This window comes from Salminus brasiliensis, chromosome 7 (genome assembly GCF_030463535.1).
Source record: "Salminus brasiliensis chromosome 7, fSalBra1.hap2, whole genome shotgun sequence".
Classification (NCBI taxonomy): domain Eukaryota; kingdom Metazoa; phylum Chordata; class Actinopteri; order Characiformes; family Bryconidae; genus Salminus; species Salminus brasiliensis.
In genome coordinates, this window is record NC_132884.1 from 34,195,961 (window position 1) to 34,212,162 (window position 16,202).

At 37.3% G+C, this 16,202-nt stretch overlaps 1 protein-coding gene across 1 annotated transcript; it reads left to right on the forward strand.

The window, feature by feature from the left end:
• Positions 1 to 4,891: 4,891 nt before the first annotated feature.
• LOC140559745 (immunoglobulin-like and fibronectin type III domain-containing protein 1) lies at positions 4,892 to 14,510 on the forward strand. The gene is given in 24 exon segments (XM_072683350.1): positions 4,892 to 4,940; positions 5,477 to 5,599; positions 5,716 to 5,855; positions 5,959 to 6,058; positions 6,151 to 6,186; positions 6,279 to 6,321; positions 6,428 to 6,614; positions 6,707 to 6,820; positions 6,939 to 7,107; positions 7,180 to 7,452; positions 7,954 to 8,125; positions 8,127 to 8,440; positions 8,534 to 8,602; positions 9,195 to 9,319; positions 9,421 to 9,562; positions 9,712 to 10,005; positions 10,134 to 10,433; positions 10,619 to 10,798; positions 10,944 to 11,072; positions 11,201 to 11,280; positions 11,390 to 11,582; positions 13,575 to 13,868; positions 14,089 to 14,409; positions 14,506 to 14,510. Coding segments are annotated over 24 exon segments (3,852 nt in total).
• The last annotated feature ends 1,692 nt before the right edge of the window (positions 14,511 to 16,202 follow it).

Genomic DNA, 16,202 nt, shown 5'->3' on the forward strand with positions numbered 1-16,202 from the left:
TCTTGCAAAGCCCATTTTACAAACACATTTATTAAGCTTTTATGCAAGTTAAACCCACCCACCTGCATAATTTCCACTGACCTCAGTGAAATCTGCTAACATCAGTCAGTTACCCATTAGCAATTTTGGCTTCTTTCCCATTACCCATGCAACTTACTGAGGATTATATATGCACAGTCTGCAAACTTATAATACTGAAGAGACCTTTATAATACTAGGCAGGCCTTTATTAAAGCGAAGGGATGATTTCCCACAGCAACCACTACAGTTAAGAAGGCAGAGCTGGCAAGTGATCACTGGCTTGAGACTTGTAATAATAGCCTGCAAACCTCAATTATTATTGATGAATACTAAGGAGTGGATTGGCAGCAAATTACTAGATACACCACACAGGAAAGAATGATGCTTTGAATTGACATGACTTAGAGTAGTTGCACACAAATAAAATGTTTCATCATCACAATACCGTTCAATTTTGACAAGTTGGCAAGAATTGTACTCAACCACTTGTATAATTTGCAACCACTTACCAAATTAAAATCATGTATATTGAATGTGCAATTTTAGTGCTGCAACTCAGCATTTACATTTACATTTACAAGAGGTTGCATTCAATCACTGGGACAATTTTTAACTCACCTATACCTGTACTAAAATGTAGCTATTTCTGCCACTAAATGTATTGTTTTATCCCGTTAATAGATATTTCACAGCTCTGTTGCTGTAATTATTTTAATATGTAATGAACATAATCTTCCAAAGCCCATTCATGATTCTTGGTAACTTCCCCAACTGCCAATTTCAATGATACTTCAGATGGTGGAAATTGGAAATAGCTGGAAGTAGTCATTGTTGTAAGCATGACCTACATTAATTTGTAGACATATACCTCAGACAGGTTTGAGATTTGAAAAGAGTAAGATAAATTACTGAAAAATTGTCATCAATGACAATTTTACCCTACCTAAACAATGACAAACAAGCTAATTTAAGCTTTAAGACCTAACAGGAATGGTGTCCTAACATTAACCACTGTTGCTATACTGTATTATTACTGTATTATTACTGTATTATTATTATTATTATTATTATTATTATTACTGTATTATTATTATTACTGTAAGTACTTAAAATAAAACTAAATATCTGAATATATTTTTACCATTTTGGATTTTTTGCTGATGTGATGGCTTCTTTTTACTTAAAAATCATGTTACTTTTTCGGATAAAATTTTATTTGAATCTTTTAATACTGGAAATACTAGAAAAACATTTTAGACTTAAAAAGTCACTTTAGCGCAGTGGAATGGCTATTTGCTAAGATGAAATATGAAGTGATATGTTAGAAACAAACTGGTCCCGAACCAATATGCCAGATAATAAGCAACATTAGGATGAGTATACCTTTTGGTCCAGTCTATGGAATGTAGAGTTGAATAGCACGTGTACTAAATCAAGATTCTGGATGGAAAATTGCTATGTTTCTACATGCTAACTTCAGCTCAAGTCTGTTAATTAGCTGATTAGTTAGATCAGCTGTGTTATTTTAGCAAGAACAAAAAGCACTGCTTCTCCGGGCAAAGGTTGGAAACTACACATATAAATGAATATTTAGGAAGCAACAGTTACTGACAGTAATTCCTTAAGTGCAAAATGTAGCCAGGCCACTCAGACTTAATGGCCTCAGTTCGCCTGCCTGTGGCGTGCCCTTGAACAGCACCTTTGGTGTTTGGTCACTTCACACAGTGACAGAGCTATGTTTTCCATGCTGTACTTCAGGCCAGGCCACGAACACTGGCGGCAGGTGTCTGCAATAAATGTTAGCATATGCAACAAGCCACATGGGACCATAAAAATCGACCCCAACTATGTCAGGCAGACCAGCTTTACGTGTTCTGTCAGTGGACCAGAAGCTCATTTTCAGCCATAGGATCCATTCCAAGAAAGGAGCAGACCCCTGTCCTGGTGGGGGACCAGGCCAAATTTACACCCACATGTGTTTGACAAACCTCATATTAACACTTTCTTTATAGGACAAGTAACATACAGCTATACAACTGTATGTAACATACAGCTATGGTAGAGTTCTGGATGAATGTCCTGACTCTCATTTTAACACAACACATCTATTAACTGGTACTGAAGTAAACAGGCACAGTTTACACTAATAAACCCCTCATTCCTAAGGCACAGTATTTCACAGTGCTAACTAGTGGTCTAGCTCTAAGAGATGTACTGATTCAGTTTTTTCTACCTTTACTGATTCTACATTCACCAACATTTGAAATCTCTAAGTACATAGAAGAGGCATTATTTGTTTCTTTATCCAAATATCAACTGAACAAAATAGTAATTTAAAATTGTTCCTCTATGCCAGGCTAATTTAAAGGAGTTGTAAAAAAGTCTTTAGTACTTCAGACCTTTACGCATCTAATTTTCAAAAGATACAAATAAAATATGTATCCATAAAATCAGGAACATCAGTCTAATTTTGTAAAAGTTCATAGTTAAAAAGAAAAACACCTTTTTGAAAACAGGCATGTTTTATTCTAAGCACGAGTGCTTCGTGATTTACTGCACTTTCACACGTCATAAGAGGTTCAAATAACTATGTGCCTTGCTGCAGCCTCGCCAAGGACACCCAAGAGTCATGTTTTGCACATAGTTTTGAATTACCTTAGATATTAAATCAAAACCTTATTATATCTTTATTAGTGCATGAGCTTTATATCTGTGACAGGTCAAACATGCAGGCAGGGATTCAAGTGAGTGACACAGATCAGAGTGACGCAGTTCATCTTTCTGAGCACTAATTATGTTCATTTTTAAAATAACACTACAGTGAATTAACCTTTAAAAATACCTGTTTTCAGCAGGTTCACTTTGATGGCACAACCTTTCCCATTTCTGTCTGTAATTGGCAAACTTGTACCAATGGTTATTACAAAACATTTTAGGGTATCCCTGGTCTTTCGAAGCTGGAAATGACTGGAAGCACTATAATACCTTTTTTTACAACAACCATTGTAACCATAAATTCATTTTCGGAGTCTGACATAAGCTGCTTATGTTGTTGAAGGCTAGCGTAAAGTTTGAACAGTGAGAGAATTTATGCACTCTGAATTTGTCATCAGTGACAGTTCTTGTCCTACCTAACTAGTCCTAACAAGTCAAATGAAGTATTATTGGTATTATAAGGTCATGTCTGTGAAATTCTTATTTAAATGTATTCACATCCCAAGATAATGATTATAACATCTGTAAAAGAAAATGATAAATAATGAATTCTAGAAATATATGTACAAATTGTGAATATTTTAGATTATATAATTTGAATGTAAAATGCCTGTAAGACACAAACATTATTTCAATGAAGTCAAGTCAAGTCAAGTCAAGTCATTTCAACTACATACAGAGTACACAGTGAAACGAAACAACGTTCCTACAGGACCATGGTGCAACATAGACAGTGCATACAAGACACAAGTGCAACACAAAAAAACAAGTGCGGACAGACAACACAACACAGTACAGACCAGAGAATAATAATAACAGACCATTTTTTGAAAAATGGTTTCTCAGAGGTTCAAGACACACTGCTGGGTCTCATACCTTTCCTCTTTTCCACTGAAAGTTATACTGAAGACCTTAACAAGTCAGTAGATTGCTGAAAACATGTCAGCATGTCAGCATTGGCTTAGCTTAGCATTTGTAGCCTAAGTGTGAGTGACACTTGCTGTCTTCCCCTAAGTAAAGAACAAGAAAAATGATCGGGGAAAACTCTGGTGAGGTCAGGGTTAGACAGTTTGTTCCAACATCTAAAGGTTGCTTAGTGCTGTGTAGCTCACACACTGGTCCAAGAATGAACTGAACCCCTATGTTCTCTATTGCGGTCATAGTTATCGAAATATAATAGAATATCGAAATAGAAATAGATGTTAGTTAATCAAGACACTGATTTTTAACTAATAATTGACCAATCTAAATCATTTTGGGTGAGACCTGAATTTGGAAATTCCAGCTATTATTAAAAATTGTATTTTGTTATCATGGTTTATAACACTGTATACTACTGCGCAGGTTAAACTGGTTAAACATATTAAAACCATGTAAAAATCTCTTCATTTATCATCAAGATCATCAGGATTTAAACTTCCTTCAACAATCCTTAAACAGTCCATTGTCCTCCCTGGGATTCTGTACTTCCATAACATTAAAACCCCTGATAGGTGACGTGAATAACATTACAATGGGACCTTTAATGGGGTGGGATATTAGGCTGCAAGTGAACAGTCAGTTTTTGGGTTAGCGTAAGGATTTAAAAGACACTAAAAAGGCCCAAATTGTGATGGCTAGATGACTGGGTCTCATGAACATATCCAAAATGCCTAGGTCCTGTGAGGTATTCCCTGTGTGCAGTGTTTAGTACCTACCAAAAGGGGCCCAAGGAAGGGGTGCTCAAGGCTTCTATTCTGGCTTTTATTCTGACAGAATAGTTTTAATAAATTGCTGAAAAGGTTGCTGGCTACATCTTGTGGAGTCCATACCTCGACGTGTCAGAGCTGTAGTGGTGTCATGAGAGGGACCTACACTATTAAGCAGGTGGTTTTAATGTTGTGGCTATTAGATTGGTGTATAGTGCAGCTCTGCTACATAAGCTCTGGGCATACATATTATTTTTTGCTCAGATGAAGCATTGATGCTGCAATGCTTTGGGTAAACTAATATGTGAGTACTTAGTGACCCCTACAGGTGCTCTAATGCGCTACAGTCATAAAATCAAAGGCTAACATTTTACAACATTTTTACAAAATGAACCACACCTTCTTTGTATGCTTGCAGATATACGTTGTGACTTGTCTGTGACTTGTCTGTGACTACAAGTACCGAAATGTGGAAGAAACCATCAAAGATGTCAGATCAGACTGCAGCAGGGCAAGGTAATTCTTATCTATTAACCAATGCTCTCTATCTAAGCCTCATTCTATGTGTGTGAGACCAACATGAGAGTTAACTCTAATGGTACTACAAATTCAAAGAGTGGTACGAATGTGACAGTTCTGCTATTCATTCTCTGCTTGCCCTACTTGACTACAAACAGGTTCTGACCAAACAAAGCCCTGTGTTTTTTCCCCAACTGATACAAAGCAGACCAAAAACAACTATCTGAGAAGATATTTGCAGCTTTGCCCTTCATAACAACTGGGCATACATGAGTGCTATGACAGTATGGGTAGCTGAAGTACTCTTCAGCTTCCTCTACTATGATTATATGCAGAGGATGTAACTGAACATTTAAAAAAGCAATCTTGCTTTGTTGATTCTGCTTTATGTAGAATTTCAGTGCCAGTTCTTATATCCAGAATCCAGGCAAATAAACAAGCATTACTCATCCAGGTTTCGGGACGCTCGGGGTGTTTATTTCTTCACTTTAATTAAAACTGTTTGCTTTTTTCTTCTTTTTTTTCAAACTCAGTGGGCATTAGGAAGAAGTCCAAAGTGCCTGGTGTGATGATCACCCAATTTGTGGAAGACATCCCAGAAGGAAAATCTCATCCAGATTTCACCCGCAAACCCATTGCTCTAACCATTCAGGAAGGTATGCCTCTTCCAATGTTTTGCAAAAGACACAGCATCCACATTCGCAGCAGGTTCACTGAAGATGAAAAAGTTCAATTCAGTAACATCACAGCTCTGTTTTCTGTCGTCTAACAGGCAGATTAGCTGTTTTCAAGGCTATTGTAATAGGGGATCCTGCACCTACTGTCACATGGTCCAGAAGTAATGGAGATGTCTCTGACCCACAGAAATATCAAACCAAGTTTGATCCTGTTTCTCGAGAACACACAATTGAGGTTTTATAGATATTTACTATAAAAGCCTTATAGACGTTCTAGATTCTCAGTATTTCTCAGAAATGTTCATAACATAATCCTCTCTGGCTCTTCCATGTACTAGATGCCTAATGTTTCACCAGAACAAGCCGACACTTTCAAATGCTTCGCAACTAATGAGTTTGGAAGGGCTTCTGTCACTGTTGTTCTGAACATCATTGAAGGTACAAGGCCGCCTTGCTCTTTGTGTTTCCATTCAAATTTCAATTCATAAGACTCAGGTCACTCATACTTCTGCATTCCCCACCCATTTCAGTGGGATACAAAAAGGACAAAGCACAGAGAGCAGCTCGTGAGTCCTCATAATCCCTCTCTTTCACAGAGTATAAGGAATGCAAATAAGAGATTTATCTGATGTTCCGCATTTCTTTTTTTTTTTTGTAGAAACTGATCCAAGTGAATTTAAGATGGCACTGAAAAGGAAAAGGTTGAACATCGCAAATACAAGCTGATTTGAATTACTTTCACTCCCAGATTTCAAATCTTTACTTTCACTTCCACACAGTTCTCAGTTTTCTTTTATCTTCACACAGTAAAGTGCGTCCGAAAACTGAACAGAAAAAAGAGGGAGACATTGACTCAAAGTTCTGGGAGATTTTGCTTAGTGCTGATAAGAAAGATTATGAGCGCATCTGTGCTGAATATGGAGTGACTAACTTCCGATGGATGCTGAAGAAGCTGAATGAAATGAAAAAAGAACGAGAGGAAGAGCAAGCACAGGTATCTCTCATTGAATTTCCAAATGCAGAACTTTGCCTAACAAGAAGAAGGGTTTCTGTTCCCCATTGGTCATGGTCATCCTCCCTCCCCAGTTTGTCAAAAGCATCTCCAACTTGAAGCACATTGAAGTCAAAGGTGATGGCACAGCATCATTCGAAGTGGATCTGGACCTTTTGGATCCCTGTAGCAGGGTTTTCATCTACAAGGTAAGTTCACTGGGTAGTAACACACATCCTTGTTTGAGTCTATGTTTCAAGATAAGTTCAGAATTCTGAAGAGAAGTGAAGCTTCAGTAAGTTCAGACTTTATGTTCAATCTCTTTAGGATGGAGAGATGATTGAGTGCTCCAAAGACATGGAAATGGACATGAAACACAGCCTAAAACAAGTAGGCAAGAAGTTTGTATTCTCTGTCAGGGACCTTCTACCCGATGATGCTGGTCTTTATCAGATAGATGTTGAGGACGTGAATATGTTCTCCACAGAGTTTAAGAGTAAGTGAGCATTCCAAATGATCTCTTAGTGCTCCTCATCATAGAGGATGATACTAAACCAATGTCTCTCAGTTCCACAGGTGGACTTCTTGGTGAAGATTCAGGAGGTTAAGGCGATGGAGAGAGAAGATGCAGTATTTGAGTGTGTTTTGTCCAACCCCTTCTCCAGGATCATGTGGGTTGGAAAGAATGTTCCTCTGGAACAGGGTGAAAAGTATGACATTTCAGTGTCTGAGGACAAGCTGATTCATAAACTCGTGGTGAAAGACTGCATGCAGGTGGATAAAGGCATCTATGCTGCCGTGGCTGGAATCAAATCTTGTAATGCCTGGCTGTTAGTGGAAGGTGAGATCACATATGTATAACAGGTTATTATTTAACCCACTGATCACCAAACCAAGCCATACAATGTAGATGACGACATCTGGCCCCACACTTTTGGGTTCGGTTTCAGACTAGTTGATCAATAATTCATAATGGTCATTAAATAACGAGTCCATGAGGTTGAGTATTGATGTCATATTTAAGAAAAGCAGAAACATTAATATTGAAAATGCCTTATGTATTTGTGGTGCCTACCTGAAGACCCCTGTGAAGAGCGTATAACGGGTGGTTAGCATATGGATAAAGGGGATGGGCTTGGTGTATGTATTAGGTGACATTGGACCATCAACAAAAGAAGTGAAGGGAACGGGCTGAGCCCTATGTGTAACCCCAAGTATAAGACACAGGATTTGATCTTTCCCGGTAGCATTTCACTGAAATATGTAATTTGTAAAATGATTTCTGTTGATATAACCAGAATTATTTTAGTTATCTGTCACTATGGTTCTTTTTATGCTACAGCTGACAATGACCCAAATCTGCATGGCAAAAAGAAACCCAGAAAAACAACAAAAGCTGGAGGATCAGACCTTGACCTGGCAACGATCGCAGCAGAGCAGCAGGCCAAGCTGCAGAAAGAGAGAGCGGAGAGGATTGAGGCTGCCAAAACAGCCAAAGCAGAGACAGACGCAGCAGGAGGAAGAGGAGCTAGCATCACTTCTGGATCTGGCTCCAGTCCTGGGTCTGGGGATGGTGGTTCTGAGGCTGATTTGGGACTTGGATCTAGATCAAGCTTTGGCTCTGGCTCTGGCTCTAGTGCAGGGTCTGGCTTCGGATCTGGCTCTAGTACGGGCTCTGGATCTGAATCTCACTTTAGTTCAGGTTCTAGTTTCGGGGTCCATTCTGGAGCAGGGACAGAGAAAAAGGAAGATGCCTCTGGACGCACTGGACATGGAGGTGATGGGCGGATTAGTGCGGACACTGGAGGAGCAGGTAGTAAAACAGTCATGTCAGAGGAGAAAGAAATGCTGCTTTTTGAATAAGTATTTACAGCAATTAAAAGTTTATATTTGTGTTATTGATTGCATAGAAAATCTATCAGGGCCGTCTGCACAAACACCTGGCACTAGTGAAAGTACTGACCTGCTGGATTCTGGAAACTCTGGCATTGGTAAGTTTGTAAAAAATATTTGTGAATACTGTATGGGTATAGGTGGGGAAATTTCAAAGCTTCTGTATGAGTTACTGCTCAATGAGTCAACTGTAATATGTCATTTATTTAGATGTAATTTGCATTCTTAACCACTGTGTGGCACTACAAGACCATAAACACCTCATTCTTTACAGATGATGGTAACTACTGCGTTAATACTGCTTATGTTTTGAAAATATCACTGTAACACAAGGACTGCATATATTATTTTTATATTATTTTCCCACATTATTTACTTCAGTCTTACAAAGGTTCACTTTTGACTTTGTGGCTTGCTGCAAAAAAATTATAATAAATTAAAGCATGTCTCCTGATTTAACACATTAAAATCCATGTCCTTGCCACCAGTCACAATGTGCAAAAGAGAGAACAGTCTTAAAAGATTCAAATGGATTAAACAGTTCTTAATCCATTTGAATTGTTTAATTTATTTTAGAATAAAATATGAAACCAATTAACATGAGAAAATAAAACAGAACTACCTCGTCAGTAGAAACCACACAAAAATCTAATATAGCAACTCTGTGCTCTTCTTCTGTGCTTCTGCTAGATGGTGCAGTGCACCTGTCCAGTGGACTGTCAGATATTTATGCAGCCCGTGGCAAGCCAGCAGAACTGGTCTGCAAACTGAACAATTATAAGGTTGATGGAGTTTGGTCCAAAGATGGGAATAAGGTACCGCTCTTGTACTCCATATACTCTATAATACAATAATGTAACGTACTATACATTCCATAAACTCTTCCATAAACGTTTGTGCTTATTACTTTTGAAAGCTTTCCTCTAAAGGTGGAGTAACTATATCCAAGGATGGCAGTACACATAAACTGGCTATCCAAAGTTGCATGGATTCTGACTCAGGCCAATATGAGTTTGAAGCGAGTGACTGTAAAACCAGTGCTGTGGTGACAGTTGGAGGTATCCAGTCAATGCACATACTTCATTCTGATTTAGAGAACACTGCTGTATCATAATTAGTATGCAAACCTACTAAATGACCTTATGGAATTTCAAGATACTGATCTGAAAAAGAGCATGCATGCTGATCGTTTCTATGAATGTTTCAGATGCTCCAGATTTTGACCCTGACGAATTGCACAAGTTCTCCAAATCTGTGGTCGTGAAGGCAGGCCAAAACGCATTCTTTAAAATGACGTTTCCACCACAAGATTCTTTGGAGATCAAGTGGTTTAAGGATGGTTCTGAGCTGATGGATGGTGGTGGGGTGAAACTAGTGAAGGAATCAAATTACAGTCGCCTTCAAATAAAAGACTGCCTGGAATCAGATGCGGGAGAAATTAAAATCAAGCTTAAAAACCTTTATGGTACTGTTGAGGCCTTGTCCAGACTAGTAGTGCTAGGTGAGGAGAATTTTTAAATAACTGTTTGATTTAAAAAGTTACATTTTCTATTCAGGAAATTCATTGTTTATTGTAGACTAACAATCCTATAAAACATATAAAGCAATACACGTTTGTTCTCCCAAAAGGTAAACCCAGTCCACCAAAAGGCCCAGTAGAGGTGTTGGAAAGCACTGCCTCTGTAATTGAACTCAAGTGGAACCCACCAAGTGATGATGGTGGCTCAGCCATAACAAACTACATAATTGAGCGTCAGCAAGCAGGCCAAAGTTTGTGGAAGGAGATAGGCAATGTCTCCGCAGATCGAGTAACCTTTAGGGACAGAAATGTGTCCCATGGCAAGAGGTACATCTACCGCATTTCTGCAGAGAATGATGAGGGTATTGGTAACCCACTGGAGACTGACAACATCATGGCTGGCACTTTAAGTAAGAGACTTCAGAGACATTGCTCATTTTTGTTTATGTTAATGGTAATTAAGCTTTGGTACAGAAATCACAGGCTCATTCGGTAAGTCAACTATCTCTCTTAACAAGGATTACATTTACTGTTAAAGGGTTATGACCATATTTAGATACACTGAAGACATTTAATACTTGTCAATGTGTTGCAGTCTTTCCTGGCCCACCAGCTCCTCCTAAAGTGGTCAGCGCATTTAAGAATTGCATCAATCTGGAGTGGGCTCCTCCTGAGAAAAATGGAGGAACAAAAATTCTGGGCTACCAGCTGGAGAAACGCAAGAAAGACACAAACCAATGGGTCGCTTTAAACTCAATTAATGAACCAATTGAAGGTGTGTAACAGTTGATTTTTTATTAATGTATTTATGACCTACAGTAAGACTCCACTTGACTAAAGTGGTCTTATTTGATGAGTGGAATGGAATGAATGGAAATGGAGATAATGAAGAGAAAAAAATCTTCTCTTCATTATCTCAGCACAGAAATATGCTGTGAAGGAGGTTTCCGAAGGATCAGAGTATGAGTTTAGAGTGTCGGCCATTAACGCCTCTGGAGCTGGAGAACCCAGTCTTTCCTCTTTGATGGTCTGTGCTAAAAATCCCAACTGTAAGTGGCATGAACAACAGGCATAAAAGCTAAAAATCTGATAAAAATAAAAAAACTGATTACAAGTTTTAATGTACTGGAAATTCAATATGTCATATTTTGTATTTCTGTGAATTATTGTTTTTTAGTGAAACCATATTTCAAAGATCCTGAAGACTTCATGGTCGTGAGAGCAGGAAATTCTGTCAGAATAAAAATTGACTATGAGGTAAGAGACTTTTATTTTGTACAGTTACCTCTATTCCCTTGTTTTGTCACACCATATCCCACCTACTACCTTAAATACCAATATACTCTTAAACAACATTTGCTTGTAGGCTTCCCCACCACCAGAAATCCAGTGGCTGAAGAATAATGAACCTGTCTCTTCATGGTTCAACATTGTTAATGTAGAGGGCACATCAACGCTTATCATACCCAGCTCACAGCGCTCAGACTCAGGCGTGTACACCATCACGGCAAAGAACTCCAGCGGGAAGACTAGTTTTGACATAGAGGTTAGAGTAACAGGTAATGTAAGACTATATTGTAGAGCTGCAACTAACAACTATTTCCAAAATCGATTTGTTGGTTCATTATTATTTTGATTAATCTGTCAGTTGGAAACACAAACATGCATTTATTACTCTTCCAAGAACTAAATATTGAAGAAATTGAAGTAACATATCTGCCCTTGAAAATGCTGCTTTTTTTCCAAGTCTTTCAGAGATTGGTTGATTCTACACAAATTGTGCATAAAACAGTTAAATAGAACTAAATTATTTAGTTTGTTAGGTCAGAGACATCATGTAATTTTCATCTGACATTATAAGCACAGAGTGTGGAGTAGGCACTGACTAACTACATGTTTCATAAAATGCATAATTAATCGTGCTTAATTGGGTGGAGTGCATCAGATTCTGAAAAAAATCACTTCTAAAAGTTTTTTTGGCATCACAAGTGTATTATATTTAATGTCAAAAATAGCATAATACATGTACTGTGAAAATGTATAAATATTGTGATTTAATATTTTTGTCATATAACTCACCCTCAGCTTTTAGTAATTTCAATTAATGTTTCAAATATATGGACATATCTAAAATGTATTGTATGTTTATTTTCCATCCTCCCATAAAGTAGTACATTAATTAAAATATTTTCTATTCAATTAATTAATACAGGATAAGATGACAAAAACACTGTACCTAACCATTGGTGTTGCACACAGTCAATTGCCTTCACCTATGTTCTAATAACCCATTAGCTCTAGTAGTAATGTCTCAAACCTCTTAAGCCAAGGTCAATGTGAATAGTTTAATGAGCAGACAAAAAACTGATATTCAAGAGCCACCGAGTTGAAGATGAAACATTGTGTTCAACATTTTTACCAAAAAAGCTTAAAAAATACTCCTAAAACCTTGTCTTAACAATCAGCAGACATGGGCTTCTTTAAGCAGCTGCCTAACTCACAAATCTGGAGTTTGTAATGTAAATAAGAAATTAACAGAAACTGTGAAGGTCAGTTAACAGGAACAGTGAAGGTCAAATTGTAGTCTAAAAAAACTTTACAAGATGACTGGTAGTAAGATTTCCAGAATCAAACAAATCAAAACACACACACACACAACATACACAAATTGTGCATGAAACAGTTAATTAGAACTAAAATATTTAGTTCTAGACATCATGTAATTTTCATCTGACATTATAAGCACAGAGTGCTTGATCAGTACTTGAGGTCATTGAGGATACACAACTTCAAAAGGTGGTCCACATGAAAACACTGAATCAGAGTTTTGAAATCTCCACCATTGAAAATGCTTCCAGTGACCTAAAAGACAGCTTAAAATAGTAAGCTGCTATAACTAAATAAAAAACAAAGCTGAAAAGCAGACGACAGCACACTATTTAATTACCTCTTTCCTAGCCTTAGCAGTTCCTCACTGTGTTGAGGTTCCATCATTTTTCTGCTGTGGATGCTCTTTCATGACATTTGTGCTGCCCCACACCATATACTTACCCATGAAACCCTCCGTTGTCATCTCAGCCATCTGTAATTTATCTCTTTTAGTCACATGATGTAAATAGCAAATATAATCAAGAAATCAAATCAATAACAAGATTTGTTGCCAGCAATTTTTAATAGCAATGTTCTCTATAATATTTATTAGTTACAGTTCTACACTATTGCACTGTAATTGCTATCACACTTCATAGATTATATAAGGTGCACTTAGTGGTCCAAACAGTAACAGTCCTTTCTTACCTGCATGCAACCAATCAAATGTCAAAAAAAACTCTGTTTATTCAGTCTGATCTGACTGAATAAACCAGGAATCAGCCTTTTAAAAACTTAAACAAGACATAATAATAAACAAGACAGTTTGTTGTATTTTGACATTTGATATTTTGGTAGCGCATTCTCCTCATTATACTTTGAATGTACAAATGTATAAACTGTCCAAATATCCATCCTCCTCATTTATAAGTCACTATTTTATCTCAACCATGTGCCATTAGATGAGCCCAAGAGACCAGGCCCAGTGGCACTGGAGCAGGTGGTCCATGGTAAGGTTATCATCACATGGGCTCCTTCACCAGATCAGGAGGTGGATGACCGGGTGCACTACATGGTAACTGCACATGACTCCAACACGCGCACATGGCGTGTCATAGCTGATCGGCTCTTCTGCACAACCTACATCATCAGTGTCCACTCAGGGCAAGAATATCACTTTCGAGTCTACGCCAAAAATGATATGGGACTATCCGAGCCCTCAGAATCACCTACATGGGGTGTTAACACCAGTAAAGGTGAGGATAAGCTACTGAACAGAGATTCTAAACGTGTCACTTGTCAATACTAAAGGTGTTTGTTGGTGATGTTCTCAAAACATAGTCTGAGTATAACCCTATTCCAAGTATTAGACTTCTATATTTTCTGATATTCAGTGGTTGACAACTCATTTTGTTATACAAGTGTAATTCCATAATTAAAAGAAGTAATTTCATTGCCTCTCTTTTGCTTGTCTAGCTTCACTATTTACAAGTCTGCCGGCTATGATCACTTTTGAGAGACCACCCTCCATTCTGGTACCTCTGAAAGTCCATACTTCACCAAAGGGCTACCAATGCTATATGACTTGTGCAGTTCGTGGCTGCCCCATACCCTATGTGTCCTGGTACCTCAATGGCACCTGCATCAACTCTAATAAGCATTACTACATCACCAATGCTCATGGAGTTTGCTCCATGTACATTCTCAGAGTGGGACCCGAAGACGGTGGCGAGTACAAAGTGGTGGCAGTAAACTCATTTGGGAAAGCAGAATGCGCCACAAAACTTAAAGTTAAAGGTAATTATGTTGATTTAACTGGTCATTTAAAGTTTTGAATATTAGAATTGTTGCTATAATTAGCTGTCTTTAATTTTGCCATTTTTTATTTTTCAGATTGAACTGCGTGTTACACTGGAAGACAATAAAGAAAATTTACAAAAACCTTGTGTTCATTATACTGTCCTGTACTGTACTATATCTCACCATTGCCACATGTGGTTTTCTACATGGTCTAAGAAACAAATATATATAAAATTACAGTGTGTTTTCTTTACGTAAACATTATCTTAGTGTCACAAATGCCTAAAAATATAGGTTTATAAATGCATTTAATGCTTTTTACCATTTGTTGAAAACAAATGCTTTGAGAACACAAAGAAGGTATTATCCCTTTATTATCCCTATCCCTTTTCTGCTGTGACACTGAGAATTTCCCCACTGTGGGACTAATAAAGGCTTATCTTATCTTATTACATGGTAAATAAAATTGTTTTTATTTATTTATAATAGAGGTGGGCAAATTGTATCATTATACTGACAAATATTGATAATATGCTTTTCATAATGAATATTTTTAGTATGTAGGCACTGACTAACTACATGTTTCATAAAATGCCTAATTAATCGTGCTTAATTGGATGGAGTGCAGCAGATTCTGAATAAAAATCACTTCTAAAAATTTTTGGCATCACAAGTGTATTTTATTCATGTAAAAAATACCATAATACATGTACTGTGAAAATGTCTAAATATTGTGATTTAATATTTTTGTCATATGACTCACCCTCAGCTTTTAGTAATTTCTAAGTAAGCATTCTCCATGTTTCAAATATATGGACTTGAAAAAAAGTGTATTGTATGTTTATTTTCCATCCTCTTATAAAGTAGTACATTAATTGAAAATTTTCTATTCAATTAATTAATACAGGATAAGATGACAAAAACACTGTACCTAACCATTGGTGTTGCACACAGCCAATTGCCTTCATCTATATTCTAATAACCCACTAGCTTGCAAGCTCTAGTAGTAATGTCTCAAACCTTTTAGGCCACGGTCAATGTGAATAGTTAAATGAGCAGACAAGAAACTGATATTCAAGAGCCACCGAGTTGAAGATGAAACATTGTGTTTAACATTTTTACCAAAAAAGCTTAAAAAATACTCCTAAAACCTTGTCTTAACAATCGTCAGACATGGGCTTCTTTAAGCAGCTGCCTAACTCACAAAGCTGGAGTTTGTAATGTAAATAAGAAATTAACAGGAACTGTGAAGGTCAGTTAACAGGAACGGCAGAGGTCAAATTTTGGTCTGAAAAACAAACAAACAAAAAAACTTTACAAGATGACTGGTAGTAGGATTTCCAGAATCAAAGATTTTAGAAAGCCCCAGAAGGAGAGGTGATGGACATGCTAGCATATCCCTGCTACCAAATTCTATGAGGTATGTGACCTATCAAGTGCAAAATAATAACTGTCCCCCGCAAACTTTGTTAAGGATCTTGTGAACTTCAGAACTGTAAAATTAAAAGCAATGATGTTGGTCTTGTCTGAAAAAACAAACAAACAAAAAAAAAAAAGGTAGTAGGATTTCCAGAATCAAAACCCTGATGGAAAAAGACCTCCAGGTAGCTTTAGTAGACTGCTGTGGTGATGCACTGTTCTACTGTTCAGTGACACCTTCATAAATGAAGCCTTCATGGAAGAGTGATCAGAAGTCTTCAAAGGTACATCTACACGAGCATGACGTATTATATGTCCAAACTTTTTCATGCCACTGTAAAAAAAAAAAAAGGATTTTCCTCAAATGTCAA